The sequence below is a fragment of the Ruditapes philippinarum genome, unplaced genomic scaffold (assembly GCF_026571515.1).
Source record: "Ruditapes philippinarum isolate M1 unplaced genomic scaffold, ASM2657151v2 ctg7323_1_1_1_1, whole genome shotgun sequence".
NCBI lineage: Eukaryota > Metazoa > Mollusca > Bivalvia > Venerida > Veneridae > Ruditapes > Ruditapes philippinarum.
Window position 1 is genome coordinate 25,444 of NW_026852671.1, and position 20,114 is coordinate 45,557.

General features: G+C 32.8%; 1 protein-coding gene across 1 annotated transcript; it reads left to right on the forward strand.

Moving 5' to 3' along the window:
• The first annotated feature begins 17,476 nt into the window (after positions 1-17,476).
• LOC132720594 (uncharacterized) lies at positions 17,477-19,516 on the forward strand. Its single transcript, XM_060704755.1, has 4 exons — positions 17,477-17,600; positions 17,878-18,057; positions 18,610-18,769; positions 19,162-19,516. Exons 1-4 carry the CDS (start codon positions 17,598-17,600, stop codon positions 19,269-19,271), a joined length of 453 nt encoding a protein of 150 aa, XP_060560738.1. The 5' UTR covers positions 17,477-17,597; the 3' UTR covers positions 19,272-19,516.
• Positions 19,517-20,114: the final 598 nt, after the last annotated feature.

Consider the following 20,114-nt stretch of genomic DNA (forward strand, 5'->3'; position numbering starts at 1 on the left):
TAAATCATCAAGTTGATATTCGTTGATAGTGTAGATTAATGGAAATCAGTCATCCTTTTAGACACGCAAAGATATATCAGATAAGTATACAAAGTTCACCTTACATAGTTATTTGAATTGCAAATTTACATCATTTTGCATAACTCGTTTTCTATATGAATATTAAAAGTAAGTTTCTATGGAAATTATCTTCATGAAATGTTTAAAATTACCGCGAAACGCACACTTATATTCAAATGTATGCAGATAATCTAGCAAATATCATCTTATTATACGATAACAATTATTGTATATTTTGTCTACTTACAAACAAGATTGGTTAAGGTTCATGTTTGATGCTACTACAGTGTTTTAGCGAAACAGGTACCAGGAGTAAAATAGATATAAATTGAGATATATGTATTTAGCAAATGGGATCAGAATGATTTGCTTTTTGAAAATATTTTTTTTTATTCTTTTACTTCCATCAGAAAAACATTGATAACACAGTTAATTTTCATTACGCTCATGTTTTAGTCTAGTTAAGATGAATTGGTACGAGGGGTAATCAAGAATTACGTAGACTGGCTCAATATCTCATTTATTGTTTGACAAACGTACATAAAACTTATATCACATGAAAGTACGTTTTATCAACAAACAACGTGCAATTTTGTTTTACAATATGTTTACATAATTCGGAATAACAAACCATGAAAATGTGTCACTATCGCGGTACCGACCCACGTCGTCAAAAACTCTTGACGTCAGCGACGTCGCAGCGTCGTAAGTGTTTAAGGAAAAGCGTCAACTGGCACATGACATTCACTCTTTTTCAAAGTACGAGCCAGAACATGCAATGCCACTGAAAGAAGAATAAATTCCTGTAATACTCTGCTGGATACTGACGTATTAGGGTGTTTGTCGCTGACTGTAACTTCTCCAAATTCTCAAAGCGCTGGCGTTTATACTTGATAAGCAAATATTAAGGTATTTTGTAAAATTATTTAAGTTTTTGATACATTGTTTATAAATTTGAATTACGCAGCATGTTTGAAACAAATGTGTATCCGTGCATTTTATTGTTTATAACAATACGTGCGAAATCATAAATTAGCGCGGAAAATTTGAATATTTTTATACAAAAAATGTATCCGAAACTGAATAGGTTGTAGAGTGATTAAAACAAAAAAAAACATAAGTTAATGCACATAAAATACCTTTCGCATGTTCAATTTCTTAGTGATAATTGTGTGTGTGGGTCCATAGCTCATCCCAGTTACTTCTGATATCTCTCGAACGGCCACTCTTGCGTTCTCTTGATAATATCTTCAATTGACGTCAATACTGACGGCTCGACGCTCGACCTTCTTCCAAGCCCTTCATCATCTTCAAGTGTCTTCCGCCCTTCAGAGAATCGCCGGAACCACTTAAAAACGAGACCTCGAGAAACAGCATTCTCTCCTCTGGTCCTCTGCAGCTTTTTATATGTGTCTGTAGGCGTTTCACCTAATTCCATGCAGAATTTTATGTTGGCACGCAATTCAATGCCTTCTTTTGATGTCATTTTAATGAGCTGCGTAACGGACTACTATGGTTTAAACGTTGTTTATTGTCCTTATCTAACTTCAAATGACGTCAAATCTTTATACAAACATTCGAAAACATATTCCCGCATTTTCTGTTATTTTGATAAACAGTGTCAAAATTATAATGCATTGAATAAAGCAATTATATATAAAAATAGCACCTGGGCCCAGCCAGCATCACCATATCGGGCCGATATAGGATTAATGTCGGCATGTCGGCAAAATATGCCGACTATTGGCCGACGTCAGGCCGCTGCAGTGCCGACATATTGAGTTTTTTGAAAAATTCCAATTGCAATGCCATTGTTTACTTAATAATGTGAATAGATTGTCCTGTGTATGATTTCAATTACTAGAACAATATTAACCACATTTCGTGTTAGATCAAAAAAGATACATCGGGTCTGCGTCGGGCCTACATGACCTATCAATGCAAGTATTTTGTATATCGGATTGACATCGGTGCGATATTGCGTTTTCTGTTCAATTGAAAATCATGCAGCAAATAATTGTAAATTTTGATAAGAATTTCTAAAATAATCATAGTTTAGTTTGGAAATGATATGTGGTTTGTTATTAAATTCAATATTTACGTTTTGACTACATAAAAATCACTCTTTTATTATATCTTAAATGAAAAGCTTGAAAATATTCACTGCAGTCCTACAATTAACAGATTAAGCGCCAAAAAGAAAAAGCTAACAAAGGAAGGTGATGAAAAGCATGTTTTTAATGTAATGATTATTCAACAAATCTGTTAACGCTGTTAATAATTTGATTTTTACACTTAAAATTATTGGAAAAACACAATTTATCTGTTTGTCTCATTTTTAGATGTAAAATTATGTTTGAAAATATTTGTCACATGATTTCGCGGCATGCATTATCATTAGTGATTGTCATTTGCACATTTAAGTTAAAATAGGTGTCTTTATTGTCTAATTTTGTAGAATAATTATCTTTTATTTTGTGTTTTTGCAGGTTCTGCCAAATGCTTGCTGCTAGATGTCATCAACATGCTAGCATAAGGATGATACCTGGTCGATATAGGACCGATATCTTTCTACTGTTGGCTGACATCGCACCGCCATTGTTTTGATGTAGGCCCGATGTCGGCAAGAAATATCGGGCCTATATCGTTAAGATGTCGGCCCGATATTGTTCTGCCGATGTCGGGCCAACATCATTCCTATTTGCAGCCGAGGTTAAAGCCGACATCGGGCCGTCATAGAAAACCATGTCGGTTTGATGTCGGGCCGATATAGAATGTTGGCTGGGGCGTTACTATAGTTACAATTATGCTAGTTACTCTGCTCTGAGTAATGCATGACTGATAAACAGCTCCTTGTAAATGGCAAAGAGATAGGTCACGACAGTGATATAAATAAAAATATTTTATATGGGTCCGTCTTAAAGATATTGAACCAGTCTACGTAATTTTTGATCACCCCTCGTAATATGTCTATAAAAGATTGACCATTAAAAATGATCATTGACCAATATTTATCGAAAAAAAATACGATAAAATATTACAATTGCCAAAAATATAAAGACTGTCCCACTCTTTTTATCAATTGAACGTTAACAAGGTTTAGCTGTAAAAGAAACTAACCCAGTAGGCCATTTTCGAATTCACAAGCGCATAGTTCAGTCACCGCATTTTTATTCCTGGGCAGGCTGCCTAGCAGTTTATCAGTTCTAGCCTTCACTTTCGCAAGGAACTGATAACTTCTGTCAGAGCAGAGGTACAGTGCAAGTGATCGTAGAAAGGATTTTATGCTATACCACAATAAAGTGAAATGCACCTTCCAGGAATCGAAACCGGTCGCTAGTTGCACAGTCTAGCACTCTACCTATTGAGCTTACTCGATGGTTTTGGGTATGCTGTTTGAGCATTTTCGCATTGTAAATGAGACAAGGACTTTCCTATTGATTTAATAGGTTGTACGTATAAACAGTGTATACTGTATTACGATAAGGTTACAACTTATTACTTTTTTGAAGACTTTCCAGAGACAATAACTTGCCACAAGATAAGAACAAGATGCGACGCTTTGTATTGAAACTACATGTGTATTTTTGGATCAATCTTTATTAGAAATGACCTTTTCAATGCTTCAAAAAATATTTTATCATAATCCATTATTTTTATTCAGATTTAGACAAGTTGTGCGAGATTACATAGAGACTTTAAAAGTACCAGTCATTTAAAGATGGTTCACTTTAAGCAAGGTTTTTAATACTCCGACTGTGATTTTTTTGTCATAACCAACGAATTAGTTTTCATTGCAATATCTCTAGCAGGAACATACTCGCCTGGTATAAACGATTCGTATTTCGTGCTTTTAAAACATATTTATATTTGATTATACAGATTTAGTTTAAGTTTGCATATTCAATTATGCTTTAAACCCGTTTCTATATTTTTATGAAGCAACAAAACGAAAATTCGCAGTCAATAATGAACACATGCAATGGTATGTTTTTGAAGGAAGACGCTTCTGCATTAAATATATCAGTTCAACTTAATTTAAGATTCGGCAGTAGATTCAGATCAGTATAATAGGGCTATTTCATAAAGCAGATGTAAAACAGGTATACTACAGGAAAATATATTGTCATCTAGTTAGTTATGCTGAAGTACAAAGACAATACTGTAAGTTCTCTGTCATTTGAAATTTCCGATATTGCAGAAGATTTTTAATGTATTAACAAAAAATAAAACACAGTGGCTTTACATTCACACGTGTCAAAGATATATCAAGTTTAAACATTGTAACACACATTGATGCTGATATTGTTGTCCTTGTTCACTGTGAACCTCCCTTTTTCTTTGTTCTTAAACAGCTTTAAAAGGCCATTTGCTTTTGACAAGATTTTACAAAACTGACGATTACTTCTACAACTATAAAAATATGTGACAGAGTAAGCAATTAAATTGTAACTGATTGAAACTTTGTCTGAACTGTTGTCATTGATCTCAAGAAATCTCTTCTTTTCAGAATTCATAAAGTGCTCACTCTCTTGTAAATTGTCAATAAAACCAATTTATCCAAATGTTTGTGAGTTTGTTTTCCCTCATCGCCATTTAATTTATATTATTTGTTTTGATAATGATTTAGCACATCAACACTGTGAAGGTAATATCAACAGTTCAAGTATATTGGGGACAGTGCAACAAGAGCATTTAACGGAATTACTTTTATTCAGTGTGTTGAAGCTTGTTAATAATTAACATTAAATAATCATAAGAAAAACAAGATATATTTTACGCCAATTTTTACTCTTTATTTAATATCTCCGCAGTTAGTCTACCCAAAACAGACATTTCTGTATATAAACTAGGCATCAGTTGCAAACTTCTCCGCTAATGACACCGATATATTATTATTCCACATGATTTCTGAGGTAAATCACATAGACTCAATGGCAAAGATCAATTGACATTGACAATTTTTCGTCTTTTCTTGACTTAAGACGTTACGAATACAAAACTAAACTAATTAATGCAATACCAGACGAGTAGTTTATTTAAGTAGCAGCCGGGTTACATCATACATTTATACATGTAAAAGTGAAACATTAAGAAACGAGATCTAAAAGTAAAAGATCTATGAATACATTTCTTAATTACAATACAAATATAACTGATATAATGTCATCTTTATACATGTACATGTATATCTACTTGTTTTGATATTGCAAAAGAAAATACCATATACCTGCGAAAAACATTTCAACGTATTTACCTAAACTTCCGTACAATTTCTTGAAACTTGTATCCAAAATTTAACCTAAAGATTGAATGACGAACCGACTCGCCCAGGTAAAAAACAGAGGTAAAAACATTTTTTAAATGAAAATATCTCTGAAAACCCTGTGCCCATTTGTCAATGTCGGATCGTAAGAATGTCGGGCCTCATTCCTTGCAGGTATATGGTAAAGCATCATAAATGTAGCATTATATATATACAAATTATATTGTGCGTTACTCTTGCTTTAATATTTTTAACAAGGAAAACGTTTTTAATGAAGTAAAATACAACTTTTCATTTTCTTTTTTAACTAGTGCCTGATTTAAAGCCTGCTAAAATGTATGTATTGTAAGAAAAAGCTTACTGAAAGTATGTGAGAAAAAAATAATAATAAAAAAAAATCAGGGAAAAATCTACTTTTAATATTACACCACGATTAAAATAATATAAAATTGAAAGTGTACTTTGTTAGAAATCGTCTGGGTAGAAGTGAATAAAAATCTTTACACTCCGTATTTATAACCCTGATATAGATAGCCTACTCGAAAAAACACGATAATCTCGTGCACAACTGACCATTACCTCCAATACCGTAAACTATGTACGTTTCGAGAAGACAAATATTTCACGCTATACTACGAAACGCGTGAAATTAATAGTCTTTTCTTGACTTAAGACGTTACGAATACAAAACTAAACTAATTAATGCAATACCAGACGAGTAGTTTAGAAATACGAAAAGAGCGGGCTGGAAAATGGAAAGTGCTTTACAAATGCAATGATTTTGTGACTAACAATCTTTTACTAAAGAATCACCAATGTATCCGTCTTTACTATTTTCACCCTTCCATCGACCGTGCCTTTTCCAGCAACGATCATTTATACCAGCGTTTGCGGCTGCAGTAGCACCACCCGCTCGAAGTGAATGAATACCTATGTTTAAATCTTGAACAACTTCTTTTAAACGCAAAATAAGACATTCTCTAGCTCGCATATAACTAAGTGGCTTATCTTTGAAAATAAGTCTACAAATGTTTTTTGACCGATAACATGGCTTAAATAAAAATGTATCATCTGTAACAGATAAACCTGCAACACGCATATAACGTTGTAACATTGTATATGGACAAGCTACAGACTCGCCTTTAGAAATAACAATACGGTCTCCATGGCGATATTGGTCAGTTTTGCTTTTTCTTATACGCATAGAAATATGTGAATCATGAAAAATAATATCATTACACCTAAGGCTACTTAATTCATCAAACCTTAAAAAACCTGCAAACGCTATTAAAATCATAGCTAAATCACGTAACACAAGAATATCGTCACTTTGAATGTATTTATCACACAACATTATTAAATTGTCTGTTGTCACAATATCCTTCCTTGTCTTAGGTTTTGTCAACAATCTTTTTGAAGCTTCAAGCAAATTTTTCACAAACAAATTATCAGTAGGATCGCGTAAATTTCTCAAAGAATGAGCCCACTTTAAACTATAAACAACATTTGAAACAATAGAACTGGATGAGTGTTTGTCAATTAATTCTGTAAGATACAGGGCAACATGAATTGGCTCAGCGGGTATTGCTACCCCGCTCTTAGAAGTAATAAAATCCTCCCACTTTTTAAAATACGAATAATACTTTGATACTGTGCTGTCACTCTTCGACTTAACCAACAGTAAAGACATCTTAGACGACAGTTCATTGAAACTTCCATGACTCAGCCCACTTTCATGTACTTCTGCATCTATACACCTCCTCAAATTCAGGCCTGCAAAAATATAAAATATCAATGTACTACACGAATCTGACAGCAATTAAACCGAATCCTAAATTTCTGCCGTCCAAAATGCCATTTTTCCCCCGACCTCGCTTTGTCAACTATCCTGGAGAAAAAATAAAATGCTCAAAAACACTCCCGTTTGTCACTCCTCTTTCAGGGAAGAGAATAGGCCAAAATGGCGCCGACTTCCATATTGGGACTACAAGTGTGCATGTACATTTATCTGAAAATATTTTATCTAAACAATTGACAACTAATCTAGGTGGCGGTACAAGCCAAAAGTTTTCATTGACCCATTTATGTTCTAATGCATTAATGCCGGAAGTCCCTGGGCACCAGTACTTTGAGAAAAACTTATTACATTGTGTGTTGTAATTGCATGCAAACAAATCAAATGTATGAGGACCCCATATTTTATCTAGTGTCTCAAACACGTGACTTTCAACGGACCAATCGTCACTATCAGTACATCTACTATAAAAATCTGCTTCCTTGTTATCATCTCTTGGAACCCATTTCGGTACTATATTTATACTGTGTTGCGAACATGTATCGTGCACGTTAACCGCAATGTCGTGCAAATACTGCTTTTTACTACCATATTTCAAAATTGAAACTACATTTTTGTTATCAGTATTTACAATAACATCTTGCCCTTCCAGGCTTTTAAATGAAGTATTTATAACTCTGTGTACAGCCTCTAGCTCTCTCCATGTTGAACTCATACCCGTTTCGGATTCAGACCAACAACCTATCACATGACTAGTTTCATCGCCTGCAATAAAACCTGCAAAGCCAGCTCCAATGGCGTCACAAAATATGACATTTTCAATATTTTTCACTTTGGCACTTCCGGCCTCTTTTAGAACAAATTTGTTTAATATTTTTAAATTTTCTTTCCAAAATACAATTTCATCAAATGCTCTTGCACTAATCATAACCGGGGCCTCCCAACTTGCCCGACTTACCACACATTCATATAACGACCTGATTCGTAATCGTACTTTCTGACCCACAGCAGTCATCATGGAAATCAACTGACCAACTAACCTGGCTACCATACGTACAGGAAATATTGTCTTCCCTTGACCAATTTCGTCAATGAATTTTTGCAACAAGAGCTCTGTACTAGATATGCGTTCGTCGGTTACTTTTAAATAACCGTTTAGAGTATCCCAAACATAACCTAACCATACTAACCTTTGACATGGAATCCAATGGCATTTATCTTCTGCGAGTATGAAACCAAAATTTAATAAATCATTGTGCACATAATCTGACAATTTTATAGCACTTTCATACTTACTATCACCTGCAAAACCATCGTCTAAGAAAAGAATGATTCTGTATCCAAGGGAACGCCATTTAGTAACTAAAACTCTCAATACCTCCGTGAAAATGAAACCTGCAGTCGCAATTCCGAAAGGAAGCACGTTAAAAACGTAAAAATGAAGCGCATTATTTACTTCCCATGAAAACCCTAAATAAGTTCTGTGTTCAGGAGTGATCATTATATGATGATAAGCACTTCTTATATCAAACGAAAAAATGTAATCTCCCTTTTCAAACATATTTTTTGCCACAGACTGGTCTTCAAAGCAGCACTTGTACTTAAAAAGTTCTAAATTAATGTGACGACAATCTAAGACTAAACGTGCCTTACCAGATTTTCCATAAGCTACTGTAAGGGGATTTACAATATAAGGCTGCTCTTTCACCTCAGAAATACAACCTTTTTGTAGTAATGACTTAATTTCTTGACTTACAAATGAAGAATTATCCCTTGCTGATTTGTTGTTTAACAAGAAAACTGAATCTGGAATATTTCTGAAAGGTAATTTATACCCATTTTCTACTATTTGTAATACGTACTCATTTGCTCCAGCATCTTTCCAGTGATTTATACAGGATTTTAACTTGCCAACTGGCGTACTAATTTTTGAACTATTTTCGCATTCAGCGTTTTGCGTAGATAAATATAACAAAGAGCAACTTATCTTAGAATTTGACTGTACATCCTTGTTCATAAACCCTTCGTCGTTTTGCAAACCAGCCCTGCAGTCTTTCCGCCAATGACCGGGACGTCCACACCGGAAGCACGTGCCAGGTTTACGGCCAGCAGATACGTTCGTCTGGTTCCACGTGGTCGATGAGCCGGCAATATCCTTATTTTCAGGTGTTAACGTTTGTCCTTGGAAATAACGCCCGTAACGTGAAAACGGAGAATAACGGGTATTTCTCGCTTTCCTCTCCTGTCTGAGCTTACGCTCAGCGTCTCTCTGGGACCTGTAAATCTTTTTCTCGTCATCTTCGTTTTCGGCCAGAGGATGGGCCTCATATTCCATTACTACACGCCAACCAGCGTCACTTGAATCAGCAAGACGTATTAACTTCTGGCGGTGATTTAAAATGTCAATACCTTGAGAGACTTTTCCCATAGCAGACGACATGGCCTCACTTTGATGAGATCTGGCGGCCTCTTGAAGATGCAAGTCTGCTTCCTTCATTTTGTCGAGAACACGTGCGTTTACTTTATGTTGTTCCTCGTTGCCTTTCTTACGAAACGTGAAAGTATCTTGTCTCTGTACACTGTGTTGTAGTCTCTTTATCTGCTCTTGAGTAAAAGCCCTCTGAGACTGTTCAAAATCTTCAAGCTTTTGAGTAATAAGTCTCTCCATACTTGACAATAAATCGTTTTGTTCTTCCATGGCTGCACTGCACACGCTCAAAATTGAAAGTGTACTTTGTTAGAAATCGTCTGGGTAGAAGTGAATAAAAATCTTTACACTCCGTATTTATAACCCTGATATAGATAGCCTACTCGAAAAAACACGATAATCTCGTGCACAACTGACCATTACCTCCAATACCGTAAACTATGTAAGTTTCGAGAAGACAAATATTTCACGCTATACTACGAAACGCGTGAAATTGATATTCTTAGCGACCCCTTGATTACAAATTTGAATATCATCTCCCTATAATGAAACGTGGGATTAAATTTGAAAGTGTAATAGTAGATGTTTTAACATTATTTTGAATGATTTTAAAGACATTTTAAGAGAACTATTAAGAAATAACTATACAATAAATGGCCCTAAATTCAATAGTTTATCCTTATTGATAATCTTTAAATGAACTTTGATATCACTATTTAATATGTGACATCATTTTATTGTTATCGATTTTAATTGAATATTCGTTCTTCAAAGTTACACATTGTCTTGAATGTATCATCACGTAAAGGGATAAGTTCCATAACTGAAGTAATTCATCATTGATTGGAAACAGATATAAAATGCATGATTATAGAATGCACTTTATGATGCTAGATAAGAAACAGAATCACTCGATCAAATTTCAAGTAACATATTAAGAACATACACAGACGGTGCTTCAGGCTTCACAAATTATTCGTAGAAATTGCTACAATAACTAAACGTGACAAGCACCTTTATATTCATTATATGCAACGTTGCCTGGAAACTAATTTAAGAGCAGCAGCGTGACCGAGTGGTTTAACGCGCCAGAGTAGTTATCTAAGGATTGCTTGCCGCTTTGGTTCAAACCTCGTTAAAGCAGCACGCCTCCAGATTCCTGCTAATTTACATGAAAACTTTGAAAATGTATTAAAAAGTAAAATATTGTGAGCCGGCAAAGAAAATTATAAACAAATTGGAAAAAGCACTTACAACCCAGCTAAATTACCAAAAAATGTTAAAATATGCAAAATTAGCCCTTACTGCGTTAGTAACGCAGAAGAAATATGGTGAAAATTACTGAAAAATAGGCATTTATCGCAAATAGCATGGACACTATTACTTTTATCTTCAGTCTTATTACTTTTCATAAAACCTGAAAACATTTTTATCAATTTGGTTTTCTTGCAATACTTTTGGCTCATCTGGTGGCATGCAGCTTTATAGGGCAAGACGAGATTTTCTTGAGCAAGAGACTGTACACTCATTGCCATGAAACTGATCCGGAAGTGCTACAATAAACTAATAGCTTTCAACACAATCGAATTAAAATAAACTCGTATATTAAATTAAATGAATCTTAATTAGAAGTCTCTCTCGTGTTCTTTTTAAATTACCCTTGCAGTAACTATTCAATATGTGTAATTGATAATGAATTATATTCGGACAAAGGCAAAAAAATGATTTTAACTGCACTAGATTTTTTACAAATATTATTCAATCATTATCGAGATTATATTGATTTAACGTAACGTGTACATATCACTTGAAGGTCTAACCGTACAATATTACGACAATAAGTCACCATATGAATATACATGTGATTGCAAAGAAAGAACATTTGTCGAAAAATGAGCAAGATAAATAACAACATGTCTTTTCAAATGTGTCAGTTTAAATCAACATTTTATTGATCCATGTGAAGTTCATATAAAAGCAAACTCACAAGAAAATATAACAAAACAAGTAAAATTGTAACCGTTTAAAAATATTAAGATAATCTTTAATGGTACATGGAAATATGTGTTGATAATTGTTTTATAAAGATATTGATTGTAAAAATAATTGCAAAAAAATACATGAGCTCCTCGATACCTGTCCAATGTTTTGAAATAACACAAATAATAAAGTATTGTTCGCATACTAAGATAAAATAACATACTACTGTTACTGTAGTAAAATCATGCTGAGTAGTTACCTAGCGTTTGCTTTATGTCCAACATCATATTTGTATGACATGGTATAAGACAACCTACAGTAACATTTTACGATATGATCATTAGATTATTATCCAATTTCCGGAACGAATTATTCATTTGTTCTGCATCTTTTCATATATGCAAAATAATGCATGTTAAGGAAATATTAAAGTAATGCACGAATAATCGCACCATTCTTAATTTCTTATTATCAGGTCAATCTGTGAAATGATCTCCTGCATCAATTTTACCCCTATTATGGTAAGTAAATGCAATGTTGATTTACAGCAATATTTTGATATGATCGATTCATGTATTTGTCTTACCGTAAGAACGCTCCTTGTTTGTTTGTTTTTTTTAACAGGTTGGAGTTCCGACCCAAGTTTTTAATCATCAAAATTTAATAATTACATATTTTTTCGAATTTTAAACTTGTTTTAGCCTTATCACTGTACAAACAAACACAAATTCTACGTCTGTAGCTGTTCGTCACAACAGCTCGAATTTTATTTAACAATGAAGATTATTTATGGAGATTGCTTAATCAAAAGGCATCATTAATTGTCGAAGTTAATGTGCTTTTGAACGTTAATTATTTATACACCCGAGTAAAAGCGAGCAAAATTTCAATATTAAGAAAAATAAAATAACATCACTTTTAATATTCATTTCTTTTAGATATTTTATATGAATTTAGAAGGCTCCTATTAAGTGTCGAAATATGCATAAATCTGCATTATACATATGTGCGATGTATCAATTGTTGCTATTCAGTATATTAATTATCTCCATTGAAAATTATGTCCAAAACATTACTGTTAGATCTGATATGATGTCTTTTAAGTGTATGTGATTTTTATTTTATTTCTCTTTTTTTTCTTTTATTTTCTATTTAAATTTACTTTTCTTTCATTACAGCATTTGCCTGAAGAAAAACGAGTGTTACGTGTATGGCACATCAGCCGACTTTGAAAGGCCAAATGTGCTTAGGAATGTTGTGGTAATAAAACAGCCATACAATATAATGCACCAAGAAAATAAAACCCTGTTATCCTTTTGTCTTTCTGTTTTCAAATCACTATTTACAATCTTTAGTGTTGATATTTTCGCAATTGCATAGCTTACGGAGAATTTGCGCCTGAAATAAATGAAACACATAATTCTTTCTTCACTCGTTAAGCCGGAAAGTCACAATATGACTTTGAATTAATTATTTATCTTATTTAACCATCATATTATTCCAGCACTTGTCTTAGCCGGCACACTTATCGCAGTCAAAAGTAAATATCGTTATGTCACGGATTTCACTCGTTTTTATGTCACAGCTGATAAGTCGTTTCCTGAAAACAATATTTCTATCCGGTCGTATTGATATACAGGAAAGGTTTACTGGACTTATAATAAACTGTAATAATTAGTGGAATTGAAAAAAAAAACAATCATGATTTATTCAATTGTTTATCTATTAAATATATAAATTAATTCGCAACCTTAATTCATTTCAATTTACAATTTCACCCTACGACACATACGTTCCGGTAGAAAATCTTCTCTCCCTTTGCAATCTATTTGTCACCATAGTAGAAAGTTCTCACTCACCATCCTCCTTGAATAACATACAGAACAGCGAATACAATCATCATAAGAGAATATATATGTTTTTTTTTCAAATAACAATGAATAAATGAGAATCCATCCAGTCATTTTTTGTTGTACCATAAATAGCTTTCTCACCACAGTGTCCCTCATGCACTTTACAGGGTACACTATATATGCCCAAAAAGCATTCAAACATGACAGTGAGTTGTCTCCTATCACTTGACAAAACTTGATAGACATGTTATGTCCCAGATGGGGTTAAGACACGCCTCGACTTCTCACAAATCGGAAAACAAGACTCGTCAGCATTAAAAATCCGTCTTGGGGTCACTAACCATGTCGCTGTAATCAGTTATCTCTTCTTTTAGCAATTTATTCAATCCATCTTAAAAAAAATATGTTTTTGATAACAATTGCAAGTTATGTGTAAATAATGTCAACTTTGAGCTTAAAATTAAAATAAAATTATAAAAATATGCATTTCCTTCTTATATTCCTGTTTATGATTTTGTTTGAATGTGGATGTAAGATACAGTCCATCTTCTATAAAAATTTTACTGAATGTTTTAAATGGTAGTTTATTTTGGTGTTAATTGTTTTGTTATGTATCTAATTAATCAGATGAGTTTATCGGTTTTTTTATAATTTCCTGTAAGTAAAGTTATTATTGACCTCTGACATCCTAGCGCTGCTAGAGTTCTCTCAACCAGCTCTGTATTTCTCATTCTATAGGCCTTGTACCATACATTTTCTTGTAATTTGTCTTTAAACAAGGTCTTCTTTCCATCTATGTCTAAAAGTTTTTTGGTTTTTTTTAACCAAAAACTCTTTTTTGCGTAGTGTCTCCTTAAAAGGAGTCAACACTGACTGAGGTCCAGGCCTTGTTGGCATTTTAGGAACTCGTTCCGAATGTTTATCTAATATGGTGGTTCTTGGAACCCCATATATTCTGGCAGCCGTTACCTTCGACATCCCATTATTTCCCACACAGTCAATAGCTGCCTTCATGTTTTATGGCGAGTATTGGTCACTTTTATTATGTTGAGATGACATCTAGAACGGAAACAATATTCTTACATGACTGTTTTTCTGTTTCAATGTTATTTACTTAAATTGAAATCTATACTTATTTTCTTTGACGTTGCTAAATTGTTTGAGGTAAATTTGTATGTTAAATGTTGTCATGTTAATGGTTAATGAAATAAATCATTTATATTCCATACATAATTACATTATATCCATCCTCTTCAATAAAATTCTTTTAAGGTAGTCTTACTAGAATACTTTCCCGCCAACAATTTCTAACATCGGCCAATATCGTAGCAAATCGGTTATTTCCTGAACGTTATTTCTTTAAAATCATAGACTATTCACAATCACTCATCTTTTATCGCTATGAACTAAATTCCGGTTATAAACGGTTAGACATATTGAATACTGTCATGATATGAGAACAGAATAAAACGTCTTATCTGAAAAATATAATTATAATATCAACTTACATAGCAATTAAAATATTAAACGATATGATGTTTTTAATTAAAACTATTTAATATATAAAATGATTTTAATAAATTTATTTTCAAAACGAAGAAACACATTCAAGTGTATAGTGTTTTTAATTAATAACAATTAAATAAAGCGACATCAAAAAGAAAAAGGTCGTGTTTATTACTTAGGAAGATAGATTTAATTTAGAATTTTATTTCAACTTGTGGGTACATACATGTTTATAAAATCATAAATAATGTCATATTTCATGTATCAATGTCGTACTTTTTTGAAACGACCTCACGATGTATTAGTAATTTACTTTATGTCATAATACAGAACTAAGTACTTGTTGAGCCGAATAGAGCTAGATACAAGATTAAAAGGTCCCAACGCCTATTACAAAAAACAGCTTAAAATAGACAAAACAAACGAGATGTACTTTAAAACTTCAAATGATTGAATGCAAAGTTTGTAACACGATCTGAATGTATCCATCAACTGGAGATATCATACACGCTATAAGAGAACTAGGAAGTTATAACTTATTGGATGGCGAAACAGGAACACAAATGTTGCAGTTAGATTATGTCATTGTGACATGAAAAGTTACAACCTAGTACTAACGTGTACAACTAACCTTGCTGATTTATAGAGGTCAGTGTTACAAGTTTTACTATATTTAGGATTCGTTAACGACCCGCATGTTTTTACCAAATCACGGTACTTCTTAGCGGACAAATTTATCCACAATAAAACCAATGTGGTGAGTGGCTGCATTATTCTGTTGTGTCATTACAATTACAGCCTCCGTGATCGTGAAAGGTCACTAAATTTATTGACTATTCATATCCAAGCGACAGCAGATGAGGTGGTTTTGAGGTGTTGCTTAAGGTTTGTAATATCCGAGGTTAACCAAAATCATGTTTCCTGTTTTAGGATTATATTACCTAAATTATGTTCGTGCGCCGTAAAACAAAACCAAAAGGTTACGTTTTCTTTTCATCACTTTATATTTGACTATACTTCTGAATGGCATTTCTCTTATGAACAATACATGTATCGACTCTCATCATTTACAAGGATTCGATGTAATAATATCCAATCCTTGGGTAACCAAATTCAATGTTTATGTGTTATTCTATTTCGGGGATTGTTGGAGTTAGTATTTAGCTGACGAATGTTGCATATTTGAAAAATTTGATTCAATGCTTCGTATTAAGTCTATTAAATTCAATATTATATTCAAATGGATTTTAATATGATCCATTCATAAAAAAAATAACTTTTACTTAAGCTTAGACTGATTATTCTATTGCACAGCAAAAGGAACAGTTTTGAAAATGTGCCTGCATTCGTTGCACTTTTTTGCAATAAACTATATAAAAATGTTATGAAATAAAAATATTGCATCACACAAATTGTATGGTTTGAAATGCATATTTTCAGAATGAGATATAGTCAGTGCTGTCTTGTTTTGTTTTATTATAATTATTTCATTTAAGGTGGCCAGGTCAAACGGATCAAACAGATTTTGCCAATTCTCCTTTTTATACTCGGCAATTCAGTAGACTCTAGGGAAAATGAAATGATCAAATGTTGTCATTAAAGACAGATCACCAAATGTACAAGTTTAAAAAATTCAAAGTGATGTCCTGAATAATGTTCTGTGTACCCTTGTTTGAATGTTTCAAAAATAGAACTTATGAATGATCACGCTGTTGTGCGATACTAAAATGCTCTACTTCTCAATAAGGAAGTGCACGCGTCAAACCCGATGTGTACTCTAGGGTGACATGTCAACGACAAAAGAAATAAGATCAAAATACTGCATTGTACTCTTCGTAGCCACAGATTTTTAAATGTGATTAACAACATAGCTTTGGTATTTAAATTAGAATTTTAAAAGTTTTTTCTTCTTAAGAAGGAGCAATCTATTTGTTTGCTTCATGGCATTCCAAGTATGTCACGACGTCAAATATGAAAATCAACTCTCATGGGTTATCGGTCCCTTTTTTTAAGATTCTGTTTAATTTGTATATCAGTTTAACATTTAGATTTTGTGGAACACTATAATAATTGTCTATCTACTTTGAGATGCATAACTTATCAACTTAACATAAACAGTATAATCGAATCCTGATTTTGCCATTTTTATACAGATAACATACTGAGTAATTCGAAGGAAAATAATGTACGACAGTCTTTAAACCATTGTATTGAGTAAACGTAAATATAAAATAGAATCAACCAAATAAATAGTCGCTGTAAGAGTACAAACTTGATTTTTGGTATTTTATACCCAAAAATACATAAAACATATCAATATATACTAAAGTAGTGCAAACACCGTAATTGTCACCGTTAAAATTATTCATCATTTGAAGTTTGCAAACATTATTCTTTGAGAATTTTAAATTATGTATTATCAATTATAATTTGTTTTCTTTAAAACATGGTTAATATGGCGATGTACAGATTTGGATAAACTTGTTAAACAAACATGAAATTGTTTGTCCTTAAACCTTAATAAGCTAAAAAAATGACGAAAACTTTGCTTTGTATTGTAAACATACATTATATTTATTTGTGACCATTTGTCATGCAATCTTTTCCCTGGTAGGCTATAAAGAGAGCTCATTGTCCCTCGTACCTCACATTGTTTTTCAGTCCTTTGTGTGCGATCGACTTGCAGACGCATCAGAAGATACAAAAATCATGGTATGTGATATAATCATTCCTTCAAACATACTTTATAGCATACGTTTCATACGCTAGGAAACATACGAGAGCTATTCAATTAAACACTTGATGTGAATTATTTTGTCTGTATGTTGTCATTTTTGGTGTTGTTTCTTCCTTTTGTAATTATATTTTAATAATGTTGTCAAATCATTTTGATTTTCATGATTGTGAACCCTTTAACTGATATGTTTAGATACTTAATGTATTTAACTTTGCCTTCTCAATATCAAATTCAATAAACTTCTTTTTTCAGAGGGTGACGCTATTCACCGCAATCATGCTGATGGCCTGTTTTATGAACAGTGATGCCTTGTGGAGTAGCAGGAGAAGGCGGGACAGTTGGACAAGAACTACTTATCCAGGACCAGGCCCTACTTATCCAAGACCGGACCCTACTTTTCCAGACTGGCGTTTCAAAAGAAGTGACGATCAAGTAAGTCTTCAAATGTTTCATAAAATCCTTTCCTTACATTGTGAATTACATTGAAAAAAAACAAGACTAAAGATCAACAAGGTTAAGGCAACGTTCACAGGACGCAGCCCCCCAACACATCTAAGAAGGGTACCCAGAAGGCACCAAACAATTTGTCGTTTATAAGATGCAAAGAATGAAACAGTATTTCTATCTTATTGAACATAGAATAAATTTAAAGAGTAACGATACAGTCGATTTGCGAAAGTCATTTATACTGTGCGAGATAGGCAGCCGTCACTGAAATATATTTCAAAAATATTTTTAGTCAACAAAATTTAATTTTAAATTAGCTAATTAAAATATAATTTCAAGCTCTTTAATAAATCGTAACGAGTAAGAATACCATTGATTTACTGTTTCATACTTGTCTGTATGCATAATACAACCGTAAACGTTGTTAGTGTCGTCCGTGTAAATCATGGCAGTTGTAGCAGCAACAGCAGCATGTTATCGTTGTTTTTGTGGTCTTGTGATCTTAAATTACATATTAACATATGTTATTAATTACAGGATGAACAACAACTATACAATATTGAACTTCAAGCTAATCCATGCGACTTCTTAACATATGATGTTGATGGAAATGGCGGAATAGCTCTCAAGGAAATGCATGCCATCTTTGGCGACAACAAAATGGCACTAAATCTATTCCTAGACCTGGATTATAATGGTTTGTACTATGTATAAAGATTACAGTAAATATATTTGTATATTGACATTTGCGCTGGCTGATAGAATTAAATCATAAAGACTGACATGGAATTTGCTCTACTTTTATTGTCACTAAATGTTATATAAGAGGTCTTGCGTTGATGTTTTAAGGTATAATGTTTGCATCCACTTCAGATTTTGAAAACAATTAAAAACTATTCTTATGATATTATTACTACTGAAATACTATTTCAGATTAATCATGTCAAAACATTAGTTTTAATATCGGTAAACAAAGGTCATTTTCACAGTCAAGTAAAATTATCTAAAACCTAACGTATATATTACATATAACAGTTAAAGACACATAGTTATCATTTGGTAACATATTTTACTTTTGTATAATTTTAGAAAATGGGGTTATTGAAGCGGAAGAATTCGCTGAGCAAGCTTCTCAGTTCATTAGAGAATGTGCTGATATTGACACAGTTGATGACCTTGACACAGAAGATGAGGATTAATGATAGTGTTAAACTCTTACTTAAAATGTTTGCTTAGTGTTTTTCCATAATAAGACGATAGAATTTTTATACGGCATTCTTTCCTTAAGTGTTTTGAATAGTTTCGTAAACTTGAAATTCTTCTGTAAAGAGCTTTTAGAAGATCATTGTTTTCTATTACTTTATGTTTGTATTAACTGATTTGTAACATTCTTCATTTTTGTTAACATTCATGAATGTGATAAATTAATAAAATCAAAGCAAATGATGGTGTTTTTTTTTCTTGTATATATTGTTTATGACATTTAATACAATAATATTCTTGTCATAAAAAGGAATATATATTCATCTCTTCTTTTATAAATGCTAAACATCCCATCTGCGTTTCATGGGAAGTCCTAAGTGTTGGACGTTATGACTCGTGACCGTTAAATAAACATTTTTATTAAGGAATCATGAACGTTAGACTTTTATTAATTTAAACTTCATATAAATAGTTAAGAAGTACAATGACATGCACCTTAATTCAACAAAAGGTAAATAATCATCTACATTGCTAATTAGGAATATAAAGGGTCATAACATAGGAATCAGGGCATTTATTTTAAAACGCAATATTGTCTTATTATTGTTTTGAAATAATTTAAAGCTTAAGACTTTGTGTGACACATATTCCAAGTCTATTACTGAAGTTCTCTAACTATTTCTTTATCAGTTTTTCTGTCTGGTTAGTAGACTGACTTTAACACATTTTGACATTTGTCGGCGATCGCACAAATAACCGGCTATCTTCGATATCCAACAAGTTACAACCAGTTCCTCCATAAGTGGCAATCGTCCAATCACACATGATTCCTGAGAGAT

Excerpts from the sequence above, each read along its gene's own strand:
- LOC132720594 (XM_060704755.1), top strand. Across the intron at positions 18,058-18,609 it reads TCAAAAGAAGTGACGATCAA|GATGAACAACAACTATACAA; the intron begins GTAAGTCTTCAA and ends TATTAATTACAG. Across the intron at positions 18,770-19,161 it reads CCTAGACCTGGATTATAATG|AAAATGGGGTTATTGAAGCG; the intron begins GTTTGTACTATG and ends GTATAATTTTAG.